Source organism: Protomyctophum parallelum (assembly GCF_964188405.1).
Source record: "Protomyctophum parallelum genome assembly, chromosome: 10".
NCBI classification, from domain to species: domain Eukaryota; kingdom Metazoa; phylum Chordata; class Actinopteri; order Myctophiformes; family Myctophidae; genus Protomyctophum; species Protomyctophum parallelum.
The window spans coordinates 14,526,196-14,552,990 of NC_139704.1; the positions used below are offsets into that span (position 1 = coordinate 14,526,196).

The 26,795-nt window shown below is 41.9% G+C and overlaps 1 protein-coding gene across 2 annotated transcripts in view; it reads right to left on the reverse strand.

The window, feature by feature from the left end:
• The window catches only part of hspa12a (heat shock protein 12A), a 42,044-nt gene extending 16,239 nt beyond the window's left edge, over positions 1-25,805 (reverse strand). Inside the window, exons 1-6 of one of the 2 annotated variants that reach the window (XM_083775525.1) lie at positions 25,549-25,805; positions 9,095-9,171; positions 8,379-8,503; positions 3,539-3,725; positions 2,671-2,775; positions 2,299-2,415 (exon numbers count right to left, since the gene is read on the reverse strand). In XM_083775525.1, the coding sequence (XP_083631651.1) occupies positions 2,299-2,415; positions 2,671-2,775; positions 3,539-3,725; positions 8,379-8,503; positions 9,095-9,171; positions 25,549-25,588 (651 nt within the window). In that variant the 5' untranslated portion in view covers positions 25,589-25,805. Of the gene's footprint in view, positions 1-2,298; positions 2,416-2,670; positions 2,776-3,538; positions 3,726-8,378; positions 8,507-9,094; positions 9,172-25,548 lie in introns of both variants that reach the window. The other variant, XM_083775524.1, reaches the window with a different exon arrangement.
• Positions 25,806-26,795: the final 990 nt, after the last annotated feature.

Consider the following 26,795-nt stretch of genomic DNA (forward strand, 5'->3'; position numbering starts at 1 on the left):
TACTCTCACTGGTTTGTCTTCTGCACACACACACACACACACACACCCACACACACACACACACACCCACACACACACTATGTAAAGCGCTTTACATAAAAGCACTATATAAATACACCATTTACACACACACACACACACACACACACACACACACACACACACTCCCAGAGTGATGTTCTTTACACATTCCCTTCCTTGGTTTGGTTTCTTCCTGTGTCCTCTACCACAGTCTGCAGGTCAGTGTGGTAAATGATGGAGACTGCTTGGCTGCATGTGTGTGTGTGTGTGTACATGCTGTGTATGAGGGTAAATATTGATTAGTGCCTCGCACTGCAGCTCACGGTGCCGCACCTCTCGTTCCCTCCATTAGTCTCTCTCTCTCTCTCTCTCTCTCTCTCTCCTATCTATCATAGTGTAGCAGCAGCTGCTGCCAGCAAAGCAGGGTGGTAAAGGAAATCATGCCCAGTCATCACTTAATCTAATCTGCAGTACAACTGTCTGAACAGTAGATGGCGTTTTCAACAGTGGCTAGGGAAGAACACTGCCTCAAATCAGAAGAAAATAACTTAAAGGGAGACAACCGTATACTCGGCAACCATCAATTTTTGCTCCGGTTGCTATGCAATGCCTCCGTCCCCTCCAGCTATGGGTTTTTTCCCTCCAGCTCCATTGAGCCTCCATTATAACTAGGGATGTCCCGATCACGTTTTTTTGCTCCCGATCCGATTCTGATCATTTGATTTTGAGTATCTGCCGATACCGATTTTTCCCGATCCGATATTTATATTTTATAGAACACGTTTATGCCATATCACAATAGTATAATATCCCAAATCACAGACAATATCCAGTCTAATGATATGGATATAATATTGATATTAGGATGTCCCGTTTATGTTTTGTATGCTCCCGATCCTATTCCGCTCATTCAACCGATCCAATCGGGATCACCTAATTATAACATGACTTTCAAAGCCCTGTATGTCTAAAGGTTCAGGCGCTGTCCATGGTGAGCTGTCGCGCATCCTGATGATCGGATTTCATTTGTGACTTTGTCTCGCATCGCTTCGGACATGTAACCGTTTCTGACGAGAGGTAAAGGGTATGCTCTAATGATCACTCCTCATAACAACAGCCCCCACCTCCCTGATAACCCGAAAATGAAACAGAGGCTGGGGACTAGGCTGGCAAGGCTGAGCTGTGCTTATGCTACCACCTAGCGGGCAGCGAAATAATTCATTGTTGATGGTTAATATTGTCTATAGAAACAACATTATTTACGGTACAAAGCAAAAGCAAAATTGACAGAGACATTTTTTATAGTGCAGTGCATGGGTAAGCAACTGTCTGGCACGCCCATACAGTCTATGGTTGCCATTCCATTAAGCCAGTGGCTCTCAAAGTGGGGTGCAGGGGCACCAAGGGGTCCTAGTTAGTTAGTTAATATTGCATCAAAATCAGTTTTAGGCTATTCGAAAATAGTCTATCGACACACTTACAGTTGTAAGTGTGTCAATCGCATTCATTTACATAACAGACTGACCTGTCACTCACTTTTGTGTATCTGACAGTAGACACATTCCTTTTTGTTTATATTTGAGATCTGTTGTTATTTTTGATAAGTTGCACAAGAACGGAAGACTGTCACACATCTTATGTATATCTTTTTATCTCCTTTCTTCTTTTCTTTTATATACTTTTCGTTTCATAAAGTCGTAAGTGAAGAGAATTTGGGCACTATATAAATCTGAGCTAATATTATTTTTATTCATATTATTTAAATGTAACTGAAATTCTTGGGAAGCTTGCACAAAGGAATTTCACCTACTCCATTAAACCTGGTGTGAACCTGAGATGTGCCAGTAAACTTGAAGTTGAACATTTCAGCACAACTTGGCATTTCAGAGACACCACGGCTCAGTATCATGTCAATATCAAAAATATAGACATGATGCAGAAAATCACGATAGTGTCCCTTTACCCACTTGAACCCTAGTGTCCCTATTCTGGCAATTATGTCATAATGCGTGAAACATTCTGCCAAAAGCTCACAACGTGTCGTGTTGCAGCACCTTGTAGAACTGCCCTTTTTGGCAAAGAGATTTGGTGTAGAGGAGGAAAAATGTGGACCGAGAATAGACCACTTGGGGACCCATGCTCAGCGAGGTATAGTGTTTAATAAGTGGTTAAATGGTTGATGTTGAAAGGAGAATGGCTCTTGAAAGGTAAAAAAAAAAGGAAACGTGATTCGGAGCCACGTTTGAGTGTACAAATCTGCCACATTGAAGCCTGTACCTTATACGCAGCCTCCCTCATGAACTGCTTGGCTGGCATTTTCCAGATGGCTGGCACGGTGATCACCCATCTCACATCATTGTTGTCAAAGTCACCGCCTGTCTGGTCACTCAGTTCCTGCAGGGGACAACAGTAGGTTTCAATCCCTCTCAGCTGTTAAGAGTTTCAAACTGCCCAATCCAAACTGCCAAAACCAAACACAGATCAAATTCCATTATGATGTATGTTAACGATGTTAATATATAATAACATTATACCTGAACTTTTTCTTATTACACTTTAAAATACCTGAACTTATTATTATTATTGAAATGGGCCATTTCATCATCAGTTATAAAGGTTACATTACCTATACTTTATTGTTTGTATTACCTTTAGGGCTTGCTCCTTGAAGAAGGCCAGTGCATACGCAAATATATCCAATGCTTTTACTCTTTTCCCATTGGCTGCCAGAAGGTCTGTGTTGACGGACAGATTCTGATTGGAGTAGAGAAAATGCAATGAATAAAAGTTTATTTAAATGAACAAAATACCATGTTTGTGTGAAGGGGCCAGTCAGTCAGATTAAAAGATGTATGGTCATTCACATCATTCAGTCAGTCACAGTCAGTCAGTCTTGAATGTTTTCAACTGACAATATTCATTATTATTATATTTATTATGTACATGGATGATGCTAATAGCCCTTTGCACGTTCATGTGTGGTGTTCTTATCCGCTTGCCGAGAGATTAAATATTTTCAACTAATTCTGGCGTTTGGACACGTTTTTAGGCGAGAGCCCGCCGTTTTCGGCCGGGAGGAAATTTCTTTGGTGGACACGCAGCCTAATAGCCTGTCCAGATCACATCCAGCCCATCTGCATGCCAGTGGTAAATTGTGTGCAATAACAGTAGAATGAACCAACGTTTGCTGCTGGCAGAAATGCTGTTGACTTGGCAGGGAAGATAGAAACCTGAATGTTGCAGTATCAACTCAGGGGAGCCACTTTTATATTGCCCATGGAGAGAGTCACTTAGTAATGACAGTGGAGTGTGTGTATGCACTGTAGATATCCACATATGTTTTTGATATACTTAAGTAAGTCAAGTACACTGTGCATACTATACTATGTGTGTGTGTGTGTGTGTGTGTGTGTGTGTGTGTGTGTGTGTGTGTGTGTGTGTGCGCGTGTGCGTGTGCGTGTGCGTGTGCGTGTGCGTGTTTGCGCAGGTGTGTGTGCATGCATGTGTGTTTTCTTACTGCAGTGGTGTGGAGTTTCATTTTGAATTTTTCCAGGTAGAGCCACTGTTTGGACTCAGAGGGGTCCAGGTCATGGTAGAAGTCACGTGCTGCGTAGCCAAAGCTGTGGAACTTCCTGTCTGGGGTGAGCAGGATGGTAGTAGGAGTCTTCTGGTTGGACACGCCCGGGTCTCCTCCTTCCCAGCGCCTAAGAGAGACAGACAAGTTTAACCAATGGCCAACGCATTCCACAAGATTCTGATTTAGTTTTAGTCATACCGGTAGTCTTTTGAAAAAATATTTTAGTCATCTGAAATATTTTACCTTTAATCTAGCTTTAGTTGACTAAATATAAGATTTTAGTCGTGTGTGTATTTTGATGGGCACTGATGGCGTCTTAATGCCTGATTTTGACTTGGTTGCATGCGGAAAATAGCCGATCTACAAGCTCACAATGCGTCACGCTGGGACGTGTTGTGAGCTTCTAGATCTGCTATTTTCAGAATGCAACACCCAAGAGCAACCAAAAATAAATTAGTTATACTGGATCTCTTATCCTCTAAGTCCCTCCCATCAGTGAAAAAAGATAGAATAATTTCCGTCAGTCGACAAAATTAACATTGATTCTCACATCCCCACCCACCACTATCACCTATCATTGTCTCCACCAGGCCGAAGGCATGGGGGGAGAGTATGTTTTGCACTCCGTCCGTCCGTCCGTGTGTGTGTATGTGTGTCCGTGAGCAGCTAATCTCGGCCACCGTTAACCCGGTCGATGCCAAATTTTGCACACACACTCCCTGGATGCCAACGATGAACCTCTGCCCCAAACTTTCCAGAACGGCCTGTTATAGCGCCACCAGGAGGCCGCTTTGTGCAAAACAAGTTTTTGCACAGTACACCTACAGATTGTGTCCAAACATCACGCAAATTGGTACACAGTCTCTCTAGAGCCATTCAACGAAACCGGTCTTTCAGATTTCTCAGACTCCATCCTGATTGGTTAAGATTGGCTTCCAAAGTTCATTCACTTTTGTTGCCCTTTTATCCAACCACCAGATGAAGGCAAGCTGCAATGTCCTACATTCCTATCCTGGTGGAGACCTGTGCCCAGAAGGGCACTTTTTCTAGTTAACCACTTGAACCCTCTAAACTTAATAAACTGGACCAGAGATGGCTCTGTATTTGGCTACTTTTTTTCCTGTCTCTTTGCCAAAATTAAATTTCTGCCTAATGTTCCCCTCAGAATATGGATGCTGGAGTTCAAGTGGTTAAACACTTTCAACCTGGTGATTTTTCATCTATATTCTCATAATAGATTTCTTGCACTATTTAAAAATGTTCTAAAATGGTATAAATGCAATATGTGTTGTGGGCTTGTATATCGGCTATTTTCACTATTCCTCATACGATGAGGTATATATGATGTGCATTTCTCTGTTTCTAGAATAATTAGTTCTGTACAAATGGAGGCCAGCTATTTTTAGGGTTTGCTCTGTTCCTTGGGAGACAAGCGTGCCGGATTTGCAGTAGGTGCATTGATGGTGGTTGTCTCAATAAGAGACACTTGCTGTTGTGAAGATTAATCAATTTGGGAGATTATGGAGATAGGAGATCTTTTATTCAATGCGATAATGGTTATTATCCTTTTCAGTTTTTTCAGTATTTGATTTTCTGACAGGCAGGCTGTGCATAGGAGATCATCCACACTTCTCACCAGAACCGGCGCTCCCCAAGGCTGCTACCTCATTCCTCTGTTGTACAGTTTGTTTACGTTTGATTGTGTCGCCAGATGTGGGAATAAAAGCATAATTAAATTTGCGGATGATACCACACGGCTACAGTGATCGGATTAATAACCGACGGTGACGAGAGGGCCTATTCTAACCCTATGGTGCGACAACAACAACCTCTCACTTAACACCAATAAGACCAAAGAAATCATTGTAGACTTTAGGAAGTCCAAAGGTATCCACACCTCCATTTCCATCAAGGGGTCATCTGTGGACATAGTCGATAACTTTAAATTCCTGTGCATACACATCACAGACACATTCACATGGTCACTCAACACTGAGTACATCCTCAAGATGGTGCAGCAGCGACTGTACTTTCTGAGGCGCCTTAAAAAATGTGGCTTAAGTACAAAGGGACTTGTGAACTTTTATCGTTGCATCATTGAAAGTGTCTTAACTGGCTGCATCACAGTGTGGTACGGCAACATGACTGCTCAGGATTGTAACAGGCTGCAGAGGACCGTTAAAACAGCAGCTAAAATCATCGGCACAGCACTACCTACTCCTAGTCTCCACAACATCAACACCACACGCTGTAAGAGAAAAGCCCACAACATCATTAAAGACACCAGCCATCCCGCCCACACCCTGTTCCAACTACTGTACTCCCTTCCAAAAAACACTACCAGAGCATCAAATCTCGTATCATCCGTCTCAGTAAGTTTCTTCAGGCTGCTGAACAGCTGACCTTGAACTGTAATCACTGTAGTCACTTTACTTTGCACTTTCTTTTGTTTTTGTGTTCTTTATTTTGCATATAGTTGTTTGTTTTTGTCCTGTATACACTGTATTTCTGTCTGTAAGACTGAGAGTGCTCGGAGCAAAAATAATTTCATTGTATTTATACTCTGTATTTATACATATGACAAATAAACCTGAACCTCAGTTTGGTGGTGCTATTGAAGCGGTTGTAGATACTGTTGTGCTGTCGTTATATCGTCATAGTTACTTATCGTTATCATTAGATCCAACAATAACCAAATTGCACTGTAAATTGGTCCTGATTGTAATGATTACAGATGAACAATTACCATGATTTGAGATTATGGAGATTCAAGGTCCACTCAAATTGAGAGTGGACCTTGAATCTCCCTAATCTAGAATAGTCTATAAACAGAACAGTGCAGTGAAACATGCCACGAAATAGCACAAGGGCATCAATAATGCATGCCTTTCCTTTCCCCTCACCAGTAAGTAAACAGCTAGACCAGAATCTGTATTCTAGAATATATATTTTCTTACGGAGAATGTTTTTTGGAGGATGCTCTCTCTCTAGGGACATTTTGAGTTAAGGAATGCAGAGACAGTTGCCATTTTCTGAAAAGTAATTATTTGTGCCATTGTGTAGTCCCTTCCAGTGAGGCCAGCTGATGAATGCTAATGTGATGTCCCGGTCTATGATGAAAATACACCATTCACTCTAATTCATTCAGACACATTTCTGAAGAGGAGAGCTCAAACCACAAACAAGAGCATTGTGTAGTCTTATCAAATAAGAGAGCAATAGACAATTCTTCACTACTATCACTAATGACGAATCTGAAGGTGCCGTCTATAAATATACAACTGACAACATTGAACCAAGCTGTTTAAACCTAAAGACATAAACTACAATAATACAAATTTATTTATTCAAATTTTAAACTTATTCTATTGTGATTTTTTTTGTTCTGATAAAGTTGATTATGTTTTAGTTTTCTCCCTCCCCATGTACAGCTACTTTGTGTACTTGGAAAAGCGCTGTATAAATCTGAGATATTATAATATTATTATTATTATTATTGTACTGTATTGTATTATTGTATGTCTTTGAGTTTAAACAGCCTTGGTTCAATGGCGTTTATTGAATAGACAACAATGGCCCTTTGCCACCACAACATGAACAAACTCGCTCTGAGAGCTTATCCAAAGAAGCCATTGTTTGGGTAAGGATTTGGATTGCAAATGGCTCAGTCCAAACTAAATAATAATATGAGGGATCTGGGACTGTTTTCACTGAAAGACTAGCAGCATTAGCGAAAATACCGTACTCAACTTTTATCTGATGGTCAGAGTTAATGACCCATGTGAGGAAAAGTATTCCCCAATTGATGTCCGACATTGTATCACCATTCACCAGTGTTGTCAAATGTGTAGTCAGAGGAAGAGCTGTCCATTATTGAAAAGAAAGAAAACAGTTTCTCCTATAAAATAAAATATTACTGATATCAACACTGGAATTGGAGCTATTTTCAAAAAGGTGGTATAGGACTTTTACTTTCTTTCTACCTAGTGGGTATTGCTACTTTTAATGAAAAATGTGAGTACTTTTTCCACCACTGTGAGTTGAGGATTCACACTTGATGAATAAGTAAAGTGAAACACCTGTCAGCTTTGACAGTATGGTGGGTGGTTGCTGACCCCTGTGGTGCCTGGCACATAGTGGAGGAAGACATTACCTCTGGGGTCATGAGACCCAAGGTCTCAATGCTGTAGACCAGCTCATTTCACAGCAGAACCAGGCATGCCAGTGTTTATAACTGCATGAACCTTAGCGCCCCTATTCTGGGGCAAACATCCAATGAATGTTTGCCTGCATGTGTTCAAGCGGCACAACGCAAACATGCGTTGAGAGCTTGTAGATCAGCTATTTTCTGTGAAATATTAAGGGGAAAAAAGAGGGGGCCTTGTGTAGACCCCTGGGGGACTCCGGTCAACTAAGTAACTAAGTTACTTGTGAACTAGTCTCACGAGCCGGGAAAGCAGCCAATGGTGGAGCATGGCATTGGTTGGTATAAAGAGCCAATGGTGGAGCTTGGTCGTTGGTCAGGAAAGCACCCCACCAATTGCTGCACGGTGGGTGCAGTACACCATTGGCTCTTTACACCAACCATGCTTTGATCGTTCACCTAAACATCTTATTAAATATGGACACTGTTACACACTATATATAATATAACTGAAGTTCATCTGTATCTGTCTCTCACCCATATTGATGCAATGTCATTCATTCTCTCTCTCTCTATCTCTCTTCTCATCTGTCTCTCTCTCTCACACAGTGAGACTGCATTGCAGCATTGGCTCACCTCATGGTGTGAATGCACTCAGGCTCCTTAGTGAAGGCGTAAGCATAGCCACTGGACGTAGTGCCAAAGTCAATGGCGACCACAACGACGAAGGCGGGTCCTGATGGAACTTGATCTGTGTCATTCTGCTGAGGAAAGACAAAGAAAAATGATGAGCGGATTCATTTCTCTTTGCATGCTGATTTATTGCCAATATATTATACACAGCATCGTAGAGTTAATTGAACTGTGAGAGTGCTGCACCAGTCGCAACTACATAGTCTAATCTCTAATGTCTTTGTATAGCATATATCTCTCCACAGCTAAGAAAATAAAACATTACAGATTGCACACATCACAATGTACGAATAATAATCAATGACAACATGACAGCATTCAAGGTGAATGAAAAACGCTTGTAATTCATTGGTGAATTGAAAATTACTTAATTACTTATTGTTATAATTTTCATATTGCCATATTTGGGTAACCTACAGCAATATAAATATTATAAAATATATATAAAATATAAAACCTACAGCTCACCCCAGGCTATGAAATTACTATGAAAACACTATTATGGGGTTGTGTGATATAGTGACAACATACTGTACCATGACTCGTCGTGGTATATTTAATGTCTGTTCAATTTATAACTTTTTACAGGTTTTTTGGCACATCTTTGCCAAAGGCTCCAGACAGAGGAAAAAGGAACAAGTGAATAAGTTTTATCTCACCTGGATGTGTGAGGGAGACAGTGGTGTGATCCCAGGGTCACCCATGCTCTTGGCTGGAGAGGGAGTTGCCATTGCATCTAGATAGATAAACACACACGCACACACACACACACACACACACACACACACACACACACACACACACACACACACACACACACACACACACACACACACACACACACACACACACACACACACACACACACACACAAATTAAGAACCTGGTAATAAATAATAGAGATGATGCAGATCAGTGATTCTCAAACATTTTAATTTCAACGACCTCCATAACTCTGAGAATGTACAAATATACATTTGTGTACTCTCAGTTACATTCCATTTGGAACCCCCCCAATGAACCCAGATGGTCCCTGGACCCTACTTTGAGAACCACCAACACTTTCTCTGTGATTCCACATTTTTATCTAACTATCCGGCTGTCCGGCTTCCTAACAATTTCCAAACCATTCAAACAGAAGAAATTGCCCATTGCACCTGCTTTTAAAATACACAATTATTAACAACAACAAAAAAGACACCATTATGACATGTGAATTAAAAGTCTGTCTCTCCATCTTCCACTATCATCTTCATTAGTTTGCCTTAAAAGCCTCAGTCAAAGGCATTTTCCTTTTCAGCACACACAATAATTGTTCTTTCTCGGTGTGTATTGTAAGTGTCCGGGAGGATTGCCTCACAACGGGACGTCATGTTATCTGTCCTGTTTTTCTGCCTCACTCAACCTTTTCTCTCGTCCACCCCTACGGAGTGGATGAGTGGTCTGACCCTTAATACACTTTGCCAGGCAATTACAGTTCAGAATTACGGACCACCTGTGGATAGACCCCATCTATACAGCGTGTCTGTTTCCCCATGGTCAATCTGAAAAGAACCCTCGCAAACTTGACTTTCTTTACTTCCAACAATAGGGATAGAAATCAAATCAGCACGAGGAGTAAATGACTGCTCCTGTGGTAAATAATGTCTGGATTGAGTGGTTATTTGAGGGTTGGCTCGCCTGTTATTGTATTTGCTTGGTTTGTTTACCTGCGTGGAATACACATTTTGATTAGAATTCTTAATGTCGCATTGATGTAAATTGGTCTCTTTTTAATCTACTTGTTCCTAGAATAAAAAATGAAGCTGATGAGATTGTGTTAACCCACAGTGCATTGTGCATGCACACTTAAGGTGGCAGGTACTTATTACTACAAACAAAAGAGGTAAAAAACTTTTATTAAAGACCAGCGTTTCAGCACCCGAGTGCCTTCCTCAGGGTATGCCTGGACATACCCAGTGTGTGACACACTGATGAAGGCGTAGCAACTCATAATGTAATAGCAACTCATAATGTAATAAGGGCTCAAAAAGGCTCATAATGTAATAAGTTAAATGTAATAAAAACTCATAATGTAATAATCAGCTCATAATGTAATAAAATCATGAGCGCATAACGTAATAACAGATTTTTCAAAAAAAGACGTGTTACATTATGAGTTGCCTTAATAGGCAGCTCATAATGTAATAAAAGTTCATAATGTAATAATGGGCCATATTGGTGAGAAAAGTCTTACACTGTCATTGTTATTACCTCTGTTGACAAATGTAGACTTTCATATGGCCCATATAGTTTTACACTGTCATTGTTATTACCTCTGTTGACAAATGTAGACTTTCATATGGCTCATATAGTCTTACACTGTCATTGTTATTACCTCTGTTGACAAATGTAGACTTTCATATCGTCACCTTATTAAACTAATTGCCTATTTAATCCTAATCCTATTTTAGAGCCGAATAAAAGTCGGTTCGGCACTGTAGAGCCTACAATTTGACGTCATTTGAGGTTCGGGGGGCGGGTACCGTCCTAAAGTCGGCTCTTCGGTGCTACTGAAAATTTCTGACGAGCCGAAATCATTTCGGCACTACAGCGCCGAAACAGCGGTAAAATAGGTTGTATGAATCGGCCCTAAGTAATTTTTTGCCAAATTGTTTTTTGGCCTAAATCACCACCTGGTGATGCTGGCCACCTCTGGTAAAATCGCCCGAGCCCTAATGTAAAAGGCCTTCCTGTTACACCCTATTAAAACAATGGCCTATGTCAAGAGGGAGACTTAGGCCATATTATTTTGCCTAAGTCATAATAAAATGTGACTTAGGCCATTTTAACACACCTTTCAAAATGGGAGTGAATGGGACTGAATGGGAGGTACTGTTACTATGGGACTGATACTATGGGAGTGCATGGGACTGAATGGGACTGAATGGGAGGTACTGTTACTACGGGACTAATATAATGGGAGTGAATGGGACTGAATGGGAGGTACTGTTACTATGGGACTGATAGAATGGGAGTGAATGGGACTGAAAGGGAGGTACTGTTAATATGGGACTGATACTATGGGAGTGAATAGGACTGAATGGGAGTGAATGGGACTGAATGGGAGTGAAAGGGAGGTACTGTTACTATGGGTAACAGTACCCGGCCAGGAGACAACCCACAGAGCCTAGTCCCTCCATGTGCCAGAAGTGTACCTCCCAGCCTTGGCAGAGTAGTTCTGGAGTAGTTCCAACAGATTGTGTGCCCCTGGTTTTTCCCTAGTGGGACTGATTGAGGGTAGCTACTGGGACGTAAGTCGGGACTTGATCACTCCCGGCTGGGTCGCCTGAGTGAGGGGTATGATGTTGAGAGACCCGAAACCCTGTTGACCTCAGGATACATCACTGAGGATACGTCCCAGGTGCATCCATGCAACGTTTTTTAGTTATGGGACTGTTATGGGACTGTATTTGCTTTCCGCTCATATAGAGCACCGAAGTCTGATGTCAATATCGGTAGAGGGCGCAAGTACATAGGTTCATGTACCTTACTTTTTATTTGCATTGTAATCCCCATAGGGGGATTTTAGATCGCCTCATATAAGAACTGTGTTTGAAAAATTAACATGTCATCCCGCCCGTTTCACTCATATGGATATGAAGAATCAACTGACTAAGAGAAAACGCTAATGTTACTGCTGCTGAATTAGTTAAATTTTTGCTAGAAACAGACATCAGATATCAGATATCAGGTATCAGATATAAGTGACTAAACTATACCTCCCTGACAATATCGCCGTGACAGCTTGTTTATTTTTGGACCACAATGCTTATATAATACGATTTCAAGATGACCCCATGTTATTCTCCATAGAGAAATTACTTCCGTGAACCAGGGGATGAGTGAGTGACGTCAGGACTTTGGCACTCTATAGCATTATTCCAGTATTCCTACTGTCTAATGTTTGAATTATAATTAAATCTATTGGAATTAGACTTGTGTATTGCATCCAAAGAATCAAAAGCTTGTTAAGTTCTAAAACCAAACCAGTTATTTGTTTTTATAGTATATCCAGGATACACGCTACTTCTTGACAGTGGGACGGCACACATCAGTGTCCCCTACACACACATCCCCCTCCGTTTGGCTAGAGACGGGTGTGGCCCAGAGAGTTATGGTTGGGAATTACTTGTTATTGTTATTATGGTAGATTGATTACAGACAAGCAACTGTAATCTATCAGTTACTGTCAAAAACGTACAAGCTTAAAGCGTAAATGTACAAGCTATTCATCACTTCTTGTATAAATGCATAAGCAAAGTGCATTTAGACTGTCGGATTACTGGCAGCAACATAACCTTACTCATCTTGTTAGTATTACTACAACATGATAATGGTTGTAGGTCATTCTATTTCAATTCAAAAGTAACATACAATAATCATATCATATTGTCAATGCACTTGAGTAATAATAGGCAGCACATCCTTCCCAGGCCTGTCCAGTAGTGTTGCCAGATTTTGTAAGAGAGATAAGCAAACAGGGCAGGCCTACAAAAACAAGCCCAAAAGAAGCGACTACATAATTAAATTGGGGGTTCTTGACATGAAAATGCTTGCGAACCACTGGTTTAAACAATATAAGGAAACAAGCCCAAATAAGCAACTACTGTTTAGAAACAAGCTCAAACAAACAACTGCAACCTGGCCGCAACTACGAATATTTACAGCAACTTTACAGAAAAACAAGCCTAAAGTCACTTATAATAAGCAGTGTTGCCAATGGCATGTTCTGCACATTCTGACAGGAAGCAGAAGGTGTCAAGGGTTATGTCTCCCCCACACAACTCCAACAGAGTCAAGGACAAGATATGCCGAGTATCTGCCAGGGTTCACAGCAGTAACAGGAACCATTCCACACGGCCACACAGATATTTTATTTATTGCCATTTATTTTGTCTTTTAAAAACCTTGCTGAACTTGTGTTGATATCTCAGTATCAAAATCCTCGGTAGAAGCAGTGACTTCCAGTTCCCAGGATTAAATGCGCCTGTGACACAGTGAGAGCTATTTTCAGTTATTTCTTCTTTTAAGATTAGTGCTCAAAGTAGCAATATGTTATGGTCTCAGATATGTCTTTAAAAGCAAAGGTAAAAATTTCCCCCTTGCCAGTGCTAATTGTACTAAATACATACAAGACTTTATAAATCCTGACTCCGGAAAGCTTGTTCATAGGATAACATTGCAGTTTTGATATTAACCTGACAAAAAAAACATGAAAAACTAGAAAAGTGTGCTCCTTCGAGTGCAGATCCCCGCCAGGTCGGGCGACCTACCCAGGGCTGTGTCAGATGTAGGGTGCAGCTGTCAGCAGTACACAAGGACGCTGCGGAGTGAATAGTTTGTACGGCAGACCTGTTTGTATTTGTGGTATTTTATGCTAAACGGGACCCCTCTTTTAAAAACCAATCACAGCCAGTCGGAATGGAATCTGAACAATTGAGTTGTTCACATGACTACAGAGATAATGTGTGCCTGAGATTCACTGCTCACAGACGGACAGAAAAAAGGTCGGATGGACAGACACACGGGACCGAAAACACCACCACTGTTCCGGCCCGGCAGGGATAACAATAATAAAGTGCTCCTAAATACAGGCTTCAAAGGTCCACACCAATAAATGAAGAGGTCCCCAATTTTTCCCAGCATGACAACCACAGCCCACTCAGTGAGTATATGGGCACTGAAAAAAGCGGCTAATCCAATCCATGCTTTTAACCTGAGGCCTACGCCCTGCACCGCTCCATGGAGGAATGACATCAGCATGAGTGGCTTTTCAAGCCAGCATGACCCAGACAGCTAGAGGCTCTCAGCACTTGATTAAAGCACCAGAAGGATGGAGGAGCAACAGAAAATGGCTGAATATGGCTTATGTTATGACTCTCACTCTTTAAAAGCATGTGCACCCACACACACACACACACACACACACACACACACACACACACACACACTTCTAAATGTGTCTAAATGCTGTGTGCAAATGAATAGTAGCCTACTTGTCACTATCTTGTATTCTCGTTTCCTGTTGGCTAATAGTTGATAGACAAAGCAGTGATTCAAGCCAACTGATTTCATGCTGCAAGGGTTCTAGTCCTTTGACAGTTTCCGACACCTGTATTAAACCTAAATGATTGGTCTCATGATGATCAGACAGAACTATTGTCCCGGACATTTTGGGGACATATTCAATAGTTAATTAAACAATTAGTGATTTCGACATTGATATAAATCAAAGTCACAGTGTTAGAGTCGTATATGTATAATTATAGCACACCTGTAAAGCTGATTAGGGTCATATTTGTTGTGCAAGTAATACACACAACTTCCAATCATTGTGGAAAATGTAATGTCTCTACCGTCTGGACTCTGGAGGAAAACCAGCACAAAAAAATGGGTTTCAGTCCTTCCGACTTGAGCCCCCCCCCCCTCCCCCTAATTATGAGCGCTAACAAAAGCGATTTGTTTTTGTGAAAGATAGCGAGGAAAAGGAATCAGAGCAGATACAATGTGACGTACCAGTTGACACTTACAAAGGCAAAATAGATGCCTCATTAAATTCACTTCCGTGCATGCGAGTGGCACACATGCACGGCATCAGAAATCAAAGGCCTATTCATAAGGATGAAAGTTAAATGAGTTTGGTCGGCACACTTTTTCTTTTTTCAAACTCGTCCGCATTTCTTCTCCCATCTGAGGTCCCATTCATGACATGCCGCCTCACAGCGGTCAGTCAGACAGCTCAGACGAGAGGGAGAGAGACCCCGCTCTACCTCTCTCCGTCCCGACTGGCCATCAGCCCAGACACCGTGCAGAGAAGCAGCCTGACAACAGACACCGTGCAGAGAAGCAGCCTGACAACAGACACCGTGCAGAGAAGCAGCCTGACAACAGACACCGTGCAGAGAAGCAGCCTGACAACAGACACCGTGCAGAGAAGCAGCCTGACAACAGCTGCAACGGTCACAGAGTTTGGTGCTCCCCACATGGTCTGCAGTGCACACATGCACACGCACGCATACGCACAGTTTCGGGTTTGATGTACAAAAACACAAAAAGAACTGTGCAATTATTATAATGGTATATATTAAGGGTGCAATGATTTATAAACTTATCTGTTCTTATATTCTGGTGTCACGGTTTGATACTTTTTTGATTAAAAAAACAACATAAATGTCCTCGATTTTCTTTTTTGTAATTTACCATAGCAGCTTAATATATTATGTAGGTATGAAACGTACAACGGTTCGGTATTTTACGTGCATATAAACTCCTCCTGATACACACACACACAGATGACGCACACACACACACACACACACACACACACACACACACACACATTCCAAGCATGTACTGTATTTCAGTATAATTTAATGTTAAAAACAGATGGAAAGCAACATCAAATGCTACATGGAATGCACGGTACTTTCACATAAGAATACAAGTTGAAGGAAGCACACCCTTTGTTCAGGTCACCCACCTACATCCCTGGAGGAATGTGAGATGCACTAATACTATTAATACCAGTTTGCTGCACTGTCTGGTAGGAAATTACTACAGCACACACAAGTAGCATACAGCCGACATTTTAGTATTCAGAGTAGCTAAAATAATATATTTGTGTGTGTCTTGAGAACAGCCGGAGCTATGGCGCACAATGAACATCGTTCCAGGAGCCGGAGCTATGGCACACAATGAACATCGTTGCAGTACCAAAGTCAGGTGACCTCACAAAGACAGACAACTACCGTGGCATCAGTCTGAGCTCACAAGTCACCAAGACCGCTAACAGGATGATCCTCAACCGTTTTAGATCCTCTACTGAGAAACTCACAGAACGGGAGTAAACACCGAGAACAAAACCATTGCCACTGCAGACGGGACGGTGCTCGAGCCAGTCGAGGACTTCAAGTACCTCGGGGCCTGGACTGCCTCAACTGAACAGGATCTGAAGGTTCGGAGAGCACTAGCCTGGAAAGCCTTGCATGAGATGAGGAGAGTGTGGAAATCAGATATGGGAGAAGACCTTAAGGCTATTCATACTGTGGAGTCAGTACTGCTGCATGGGGCCGAGACATGGACCCTCACAGTACAGCAGGAAAAAGCCCTGGATGGAGTCTACACAAAAATGCTACGAATGGTAGGTGTCACATGGACGGACTGCATCAGAAATGTGGACCTCTATGGGGACCTACCATGGGTCAGACAAGGTCAGAGAGAGAAGGATGAGGCTGGCATGCCTGGCAGGGCACTGCGTCAGGCACCCAGAACTTGAGGCAAGTAAATTGACTCTATGGGAGCCAACCCTGGGCAAAGCCAGGAGGGGAAAGAAGCGTACTACCTATGTAGACGTGCTGCGGTTCGGCTCTGTATGCAACCTGGAACAAATAAGAAACGTTTATACATGTTTTGTGTCGTGTGTGTGTGTGTGTGTGTGTGTATACCGGTATTTAACCACTTACTGTAACCCTAAATATACACTATGTCATACATAAAATAGCAGAAAGAGACAATGTACAAACTCACAATGTGCCAGAGCATGTTTTGTTTCTTCTTCTTTCTTTTATGAATTAAAAAGTGAGGAATTCTGACAAAAAAAGGGATACTACCAGATTGAAAGTTGTTATTGGTCATTCAACAAGAATGTACAGTCAGCAAATCAAATACAAACAAACTAGCGTTCGATTGCAGAGTGAACAACGTGAAAACTGCCAAGTCAACATAACCCGATTTAGAGGACAAAAGCCTCCGTAGCCAGGTTGCACATAATTACTTCTCCCGGAATATAGCACAGAGGTTCTTGTGTCTACACAACCAAAGAGATGCCTGGCAGTTCAATAAATCTATAGATCTACATGCGTACAGAATGCATTCTGAAGAGCAGACATGAATACATCTCTAGTCCTGAGCTTTAGACTGAAGGGCTTAGGGCTCAGAGAGAGATGAGGAGATGGAGGGAAAAGGGGATGGACGGAGGGGTGGGAGTGACGCAGAGCTGGAGGCCGGAGGGAGTGAGGGGGTAAGGGAGAGAGAGATAGGGAGAGAGATTATATTGTATGTGGAAAACGACATTGTCTGTAAGACTTAATACTTTCTTAATAAGTAATTGGAAGTGAGCATCCCCCAGGCCTTGTATCGGATGTTCTCTTCACCAGGAGGTCACAGCCTCAGACACAACCGGGCGGTCAGACAGTCTTGCAGTCAGTCCAAGTACGAGCGGCTGTACTTTTGGTTCAGGCCCATCTCGAGAATGACAGACCCAGCAGCACCTGATGAAAGTGAATCATTGGCCGGGTTTCTCAAAGAGAACCTGCACACTGTGCGCAGGGAGCTTACGTGCGGTCCTTACGAAGGCTCTGCTATGAAGGGTGCCCTATTACGTTGCAGGTGTTCTTAAGCGCCTCTCTCAAAACAGGCTACGATGTACCTTAAGCATGCACATAAGCTGTCAGAACTGTCCAATCAATCAATGTCTGTCTCTCTGTCTGTCTGTGCTGTTTGTAAACATCGCGATCACAACACTGTATGGGGACTTTCATCTTAATGTTTAAATATAAAATTGATCAAAAAGCACTATATAAATGCACCATTTACAACAAAGAAACAAAGACCTTTATATATGAACCATGAATAGAGTAATTTGAAAGAAATGAAGAGTGAGGCAGGTTCCAGCAGAGGCCAGAGGTTTTTGGTCACGCACAGAGGAAATGCCTTAAATCTCTCTGCTGAACAATGGCCTTCCTTCCTGTCTGTCTACTCTATGGTGGATAGGCTGATAACCACAAAAGCTCCGCATGACTTAAATAGTCTGCGATCGTAAAAAGACTGGTCACTTCCACACACACACACATGACAAAAATAGATAACCATTGTTGTTGATGTATTTACTACATCATTGCATCATGTTTTAAAGCCTTCTTTGACCAAACCTCATCTCTATGTAAAGGTTACGTCCAGTCTCCAGTAACCACTCCTTGCTATTCCTAGTCCATGATTCCAGTTTGCAATCATCTAAAATACAATGTTGACTGCATCTCTGTGTTTCAGCCGTGCTATCCTTGTTCTTCTTTTTTACTTAAATTATTTTTTTAATAATTCAACATTTAGTAGAGCCGCCTAGATCGCAGCATGACCTACAAAAGATTACCGTCATACTTTTTTGTATTATGTGGGTAGATAACAGACGCTACATACAGTGGAAGCCTCAATGATGTCATTGTGCATCATATTCATGTGCTTCATATTAATAATTCATAGCATAAGCCATGTTGCTGTTCCTTGTTCTAGCCAACTGTTATGTTACAGCTTCTAGATAGTAGTAGTGGCATGTGCACAGTGGTGTAAACTGTAAATGAACTGAGTACATTTACTTAAGTACAACATTGAGGTATTTGTACTTTAGACACAGTATTTCCAATTTTCAATACTTTTACTTGTACTCCTGAGTCCTATTCTCAGAGGCAAATTGTACTTGTCTTTTACTCCACTAAATATATTTGACATATTTAGTTACTAGTTACTTTGTAAATTTCCATTATTATTACAAAACATACAGTAACCACTTCAGCCCTATACATTTCGCATTACTGGGACACCCTGGTGGAGGGAAAAAACACTAGGAGCATGCAAGCAAACATGCTGTGTTTATTTACATAGTTCACATACCACAGCAACACATGGAACCAATTACCATCTTGTTGAAAAGACTGAGGGTAACAACAATGGCTCTGAACACCAGGCTTATGGTGTGTACAGATGTGAAAACAAAATCACAATATTTTGCACTTGGAGAATGTTAAAATACTTTCTAATCAGCCACCAGTGGGAAAACCAAGTGTCATTACAAGTTTTACAGGAGGAATGAATGTGTTTGGGAGCACAGCTTGTCGACAGCTGGTTTTGTCTTGCTAGGTTTTCCTCTCTCCCGACTCTTATCTGATGGCATATGAGCAGCACCTCCCTCATTCTGCAACTCCCACTGCTTCTCAGATCGGCACTTCCCTCCGCAAAGTCAATATCTTAGACATGACATAATGCTGCTGACTAGTGACTGCAGGCCTTTTGCTCCCCTTTCCAAAGACACAAAATCTCTAGTCTAGAAAAATGGTATTGATGATGCCTATTTGAGTATGCATTAGCTGCATGCTATCGGTGATAAGTGATAGCCTAAGTTAAGTCATTTTCAATAGGTATGAAACAAATTTGCACTTTACTACAGACAGACTTTCTGATCATTAGCTCAAATGTCATGCTTTAGTTTAGTGAAATGGGGATTTTACGACCAACAGTTAACAAAGAGTTAAAATGGCTGGTATAGCGCCACCGAGAGGCCGGTTTGAAATAGTTGTGATTGAGTGTCCTTCCTTGGCCCACTGACAATGACAGGGTGCACAACAGTTTTGACGCTGATCGGCCCAGCAGGTTGCAAGATTAGTTCCAAAAGACATAGGCAAAAGAAAAACATAATCTCCGTCCCCAGCCTTCCGTCTGGCAGAGATGTGCAGCTCAATGAAAGTTGGCCTACGCTACAGGTTTAGGCCCAAATCATCACGGGGGGCCATGGCTATAAGCGTCTTAGTAGGCACCACCATTTATCCACATGCAGAGCAATGCTGATTGAGGACCATTGTGGGTCATTTGCTTAATTCAATTAAACTACACCAAATTAACACAAACACCCAAAATCAACCAAGTAAACAATCTAAACAGAGACAAAAGTGTCAGCTAGATCATTTTGTCTGCAAGCAGTCAATGCTACTCAAACCACTATGCAACATTCAATGAAGGCCAGGGATCAGACACAAATAAGATATACAAATATAAATGAACAATGTAAGCCATATAGCCTATTTGACTGATCATGGCTGCTAAACGTACATGCTTTCTCCTGCTTTAGTTATTTATAGTCAGTGAATCCAACTGAAACAGCAGCTCATCATATTCATCATAATGTCATCAAAGTTTAGCCTCATTCATCATACTTTCTTTCTGAAAATAACAGATCTACAAGATATCAACGCAATTCTTTTTTCAGATGTCAACAACAACAACACATCATGGATTCAAACTTTGCTAAAGGGAAAAAGGTCCCGCAACTTCACTTCAGTAGTTTTGTTCTAAAAACAACAGATCTAAAAGCAATCTGTTCAAGCAACATTATTGCAATGAGTATACCATATATTAATGTTACAACAAACCCATAGAATATGAAACTATTAAACGTCTGTAGAATAAAGTAATCAGATCCATCTCGATATATAGTTTCAGTATTCCACATGAGTCAGTTCACTTGTTTACTTCTGCCTGGAGTCCTGGACACTATACACTATTCACGAAGGCATCCCCCGTATTATATGGTAATAGTGTGTAAACTGTAAATGACAGAAGCACTTCCATTCCCATATGAAGAGCAACATCTCCTATGAAGGAGTACTCCAGAGAGACAGTGCACAGAGCTAACATAGTTGTCATTTGCAGATTGGATACATATTCAGTGTCTTCCTGAGCACCACTATGTCCAGCAGATTAGCTCCAGACTCACGCTGCGTCATGCACACACCAAAAGTGATATTTCTCTCATTGACAGTTCAGGAGGGAGCATTGACAATTTGACATAAGGAAGGCATACAGCTAAAATGCACAAAACACAAATAAACAACACCGTTGACTTGATATGTCACAATACACTGTAGATAGTTAGTAATTGCATTTACAATTTCACACTAGTGATTTCCCTTCTATATTCTAGCAACAGGCACATTTTCACTTTATAGTGTAGTTGGCTTCTGTGTGAAACATTATAAAGGTCCCTTTGATTGACAGGCCACACCTGCATTTAGGCATGGTCTCCTGGATTTGAAAGGCTGAACTGCCTGACCTCTCAGACACTACTGCATTGACTGACGTTTCAAGGAGTTGTACATGCACAGTCGCACGCACACACATGCATGCACGTGCATACACAATTCACACACAAGATTCCTAAAAGTCAACTAGCTCTCTGTGTCTTTGGGGAGACCTCAAACAGAGGCTAATTACCACGGCCTTAAATCGCCCCTTGACTCCACCTTAGTTGACCCATCCCCCAACCAAAATGCCATCTGTCACCTCCTGCCCACCCCCACACTTCAGAGACGGAATTCAACTGTAGGTGAGAGTGAATGTGTTTTAGCAAACGCATCCAATTAACTACAGAACCATTACAGTCAGATCGTACAACTGCAGTTACAACTGCACTTGACTTACAATAATACTGAGTAATAATGAATTCCTAGGAGAGGAATGTGATTGAAGTAACCAGATACCTCAGTGGTGATCCCCCCTAGAGTCTGTTTGCAAATGCAAACATTGCAATTTATTTGAGTGTGGTTTATTTTGTGCTGCACCATATTATGGGTGAGTGGTATCTCTCTATAAATGCACCAAATCTCTGTACATATCTAAAAACAATGAGTTAAAAGTGACTATGCATATGCACACTTAACTCATGCCTGGTCCAAAATGCAATTTTAAAGAGCCTTGATCCAAGCAGGAGTGGACTAAAGTTTGTAAAATGACATCTTTCATTTCAATCATTCCACAACTGTTTTTCAAATGCCATGGGATTATTGGCAATAAAATCTCTCTCACACTTCCTCTCTCCCGCGACTCTCACTCACTCACTCTCTCTCTCTCTCTCTCTCACACACACGCACGCACACTTCCCATCTCTCTATCTGTCCTATTTTCCCAGAGACAGATATGTCGAAATATAAACATCTATATACTCGACCAGAGCGGAGAACAGCAAATATTGATAAGTACTATGACGAACATTCTGTGTGACCAGGCAAAAAGCTGCGATGTCGCAAGCATGCTCACAGCCATAGCATTGCTCTGTCCACAATGAGAGTGAGACTGGATTCAACTACAACCCAGATTGAGTTTTATCATAATATTTGAGAAGATACTGTATATTTGTTTGTTTTTGCACAGAATTTTCTGTGTGTAATATCTACCATGGGATGTGGGTGACAGCTGCTGCACCGTACATGACAGGAGACATGAGTACAGCATGTCAAGATGATGCTGTGTTAGTTAATTTGTACATTAATTCTACAGTGACCAAGGGAGGCAAGCCTGAATGCTGGTTGAAATTAGAGTTGTCGAGGTGCATTAGAGTTGTCCCGATAACAACGTACGAGTACAAGTACTTAATTTTTAGTACTCGTCGATACAGAGTACCGATACAAGTATTTTTTATTTTCGTTGAGTAACCACTTATTTTCTCCAATTTAATTGCATTGTCATGCCTACACTTGTCAGTTGTCATTTATGCTTGTAGATCGGCTGTTTTTGGCGATTTGCTGCAGTGTTGGCCTGTAGGGTCAGACTTGCTCCCGTTGTATTCGTTCAACCAAGTGTCAATTGGATGTTTTGGTACTCGGGTCAGAGTATCGGGGCCAGTTCCGAGTACGAGTACTTGAGGGTGGTATCGGCCCGAGACTAGTATCGGAACAACTCTATGGTGCATTTCTGATTAGTTTGCGTTCTGCAGGACTGTTTGGAAGGCAGCAATGACACTTTTTCACCCAAGGAGGGAACACTGACTGTGTGGAGTGACACAGTGAGGACGGAAAACATGGATAAACTAGAAAAAGTGCCCTTCTGGGCACAGGTCTCCACCAGGATAGGAATGTAGGACATTGCAGCTTGCCTTCATCTGGTGGTTGGATAAAAAATCTGTAGGTGTACTGTGCAAAAACTTGTTTTGCACAAAGCGGCCTCCTGGTGGCGCTATAACAGGCCGTTCTGGAAAGTTTGGGGCAGAGGTTCATCGTTGGCATCCAGGGAGTGTGTGTGCAAAATTTGGCATCGACCGGGTTAACGGTGGCCGAGATTAGCTGCTCACGGACACACACACACACAGAGTGCAAAACATACTCTCCCCCCATGCCTTCGGCCTGGTGGAGACAATCACAGCTGACAGTCAAGCTGAAGCAGGGAGACATCCAGACCAGAACCCTGAGTCACTCTAAACTTTAAAGCATAATGAATTTATGGAGACGGAGTGCTGTCTGAAGTCAATTTATATGGTAATCAAACCACTCTATCTCGTCTCCAGGAAGGAATGTAGACTGGTCAGGTTCTAAATTTGCTCAATTAGTAGAATTTGAGCAACACTGTACAGATTAAGCAATAGTAAGCGCAGTAAAACAGAATGCTGCAGGCCTAGCCTAAGATTTAGACTCTCGTAGATGTATTTATCAATTCTGAATCTGATATTTTAGAATCGATAAATAGGCCTACATCTACGAGTGTCTAAATCTTAGGCTACTGCAGGCCTACATGCACTCAATTGGATCCAGTTTAAAAGAACGAGGCTTTGGCTTCATTCAGCTATGACTCTTATCTGCCAGCAGCAATTCAATTCAATTCGTGTTCACATCAGTGTCCCCTGAGAAGGTCCAGCAATCACGAACGCAAAGCTGCCCCCGAAATGAACAAAGGGCCCTTTTATCAGCATCCTCAAACGTGCTATTGTGGGGATGCGAAGAAAGACTCGCATTTGGGAACTTAATCCAATGATTTGTTGAGTTTGTGGAGCTGAGCAAACAAATAAACTAAATAAGTGTGGAGGAAATGTGCATGTCTTGTCTAATAGGTGTTACAATCTCCAAACCCAATGTTTAAATAGACAAATGGCCAATTATCAAGTTCACTGTCGCATAAGATAACACCATGCCATCAAAAACATTTGGCAACTGTGAGCTTTTAGGATCTAAAGTCAACAAATAACGAGCCTGTGTTAACATCCTGCATCAAGTGTGACATTATCTGACGTTAGAGTGTGTGGGGGGGTCTCTCAACTTCACACTTTCACAGCGGGGGGCATCAACGCAGTCGGCTGGAGGGGAGGGGATGGGTGGACTCCTTTAAATATTATGCGACAGGCTGGAAAGTATTTTCGATTAGGAATGCAAGCACGCCTCCCCGAAAAAGCACAAGATGTACCGGGCGGGCGGACTGCAATATCTTCCATTATGCTCAATCTCCACCGAGGAGCAATGCATATGCCAGGCTAAAAGCAGCATGCAGCTACCAGTGACGGTAGTGAGAAAATGATGCAGGGATGCTGCTCGAAGATTCGTTTAAAAGAAAAGAACGGGGTGGGAAAGATTTCATGTTAAGAAAGCACATCTTAATTCTAAACACAGACGCATAGATCATTACGCTACGATGAAATAATAGTGACTAGGCTTAGTAGGCTACATGCATCCATATTTTTATTAGCTCTCATCATCACTGCGTTACCTGAGAAGATGGTGTGGTGGTGTGCACAATCGAATCCTGGGTGTTAATTTAACTCGGAGAGGATACAAATGGAACAGATTTGTCCATTTATTTTGTACCGTCCCAGAGACTCGAGAGTACAACAACCCAACCCACGGTTTTACAGTGTGGGGCACGCAGACTTTTGCTGCATTGAGTCAAACCTCCTCCCGTGGGACACGGACCATGTGACCAAACTCTGCACCGTTATCATGGAGGGAGGACCAAACTAAAACTGCACGTTGCATTGAATGCACCCCCTCCCCTCCCATGCAGCATGTGTGGGCGCACTGGGTGGGGGAAAAGTTAGGTACGTTAAGGATTGATCTCCATAAATATATATATAGCCTATATATCCTAGGCAACGATTAACTTGTAATGCGCAATGCCAATGCGACGTGATCGAGGCACGACGTAGCCTATAGGTAAGCTAGGCGAGGCTGCAGCTGTCCTTGGAATGCGAAGACTTTTCAATAAAGCGCTGCGTTCCATGAGGCAGTGTTTGTTGATTATGGGAAAGGTGGTTACAGGTATTTAATCGTGGGAGTAAAGAATAATCATTCCACTCTTCTTTCGTTGTGCGTGCGTAAACCGCGTATGTGTGTGTGAATGAGTCACATAACGACGCCCACAACACACAACGCCGTCCCAATAAAGTGATCACGAAAACGTCCCAATGACGACATACCAAAACACGCGTGTAACAGACAGAGATTTAGTGCAAAGTTAAACGATTATAAATAGTAAGACCCTGCATTACCTGATATGATGTTTTCCGTGGCCGATAGCTTCTCAGTCATAATATCCCGCTGCTGCTTTACCTCCTCTCGAGCCTTCTCCCCTATGCAACTACACCAAGCAATTTTCCTGGATTTATGTGAGAACCGAGAAAAAAGATGATTGAATTTAAAAAAAGAAGACCTTCCTTACGCAAACTACCTCCTTAAACCGGTGTCTCCACGTCCTCCTCTCTACAAATGGCGCGTTAAAAGCACATCTGCCCAGGAGGCGGTTGGTTTGACCCTTTCACTCGTAGACTTTTGGAATTGGGGCCAATGTGGAGTCAGTGGAGTAGTCTAGTGGACCTCTACAGAGAGGATGTGGTGGTGGCGGTGAAGCTTAGCGTTAGCGGACCCCAGGCTGCTACTTTCTCTGACTAGACAGACCCTCTCTCTCTGTCCCGCCCCTCCCATCAGCTCTGTCCTGGACAGGAATGCTTATGCTGCTGCCCATTCCTCCACAGCCTTTGTTCAGGTCAGGACAGCCGGGCCCGGTAGTTAGTATAGCCTAGTAAGGGTAGACTACCTAAGCCTGTAGTGTAGCCCAAAACTAGGCATCTTTTTTACTTCCATCAATACTGAAATATAGCTATAGTCTATTACAACTTACAAGTGAAAGTCTGTAATTCAAAATGTACTTGTCTTAAACTACCAAAAGTAGAAAGTACTCATTATTGTCAAATGTATACAAATCTTTTGAAAATAGCAGATCTACAAGCTCACAATGTGTTGTACTTAAGTACAGTAGCCTATACTTATTTTCCACCACTGTCTGATAGCCTATTCCTAACCAACAACCAGAAAGCTATACTCTCCTCTCTGCTCTGACTAGAGCGTACTACGGTATGTAAAGGTCCGAAAATGTAACTGGTTTGTCAAGTCTATAAGTAAATATCTCAATAGACGTTTTCTAAGCTAACGACCGAGGCACACCCTCTGGAAAACAAATTTCATATCTCAGTTCCCATCATCCAAAACAGAGGTGGCATTATAATCCTAGCCCAGTGGTTAACATACATGCCAAGGAGAAGGAACCGCAATTTGGACACGGAACTCCATTTTCAAAGATGTGCCAGGGAATATTTTGTCAAGATTTGTCAAATGTCTTCGAAACATCTACAAGCTCTTGTTAATCTACGGAGCTTTATTCTAAAATGTTAAATATTTGTATTATATTGTATAAATAACTGATGCACCTAACCCCTAACTCTCTTTGCTAAAAATATTT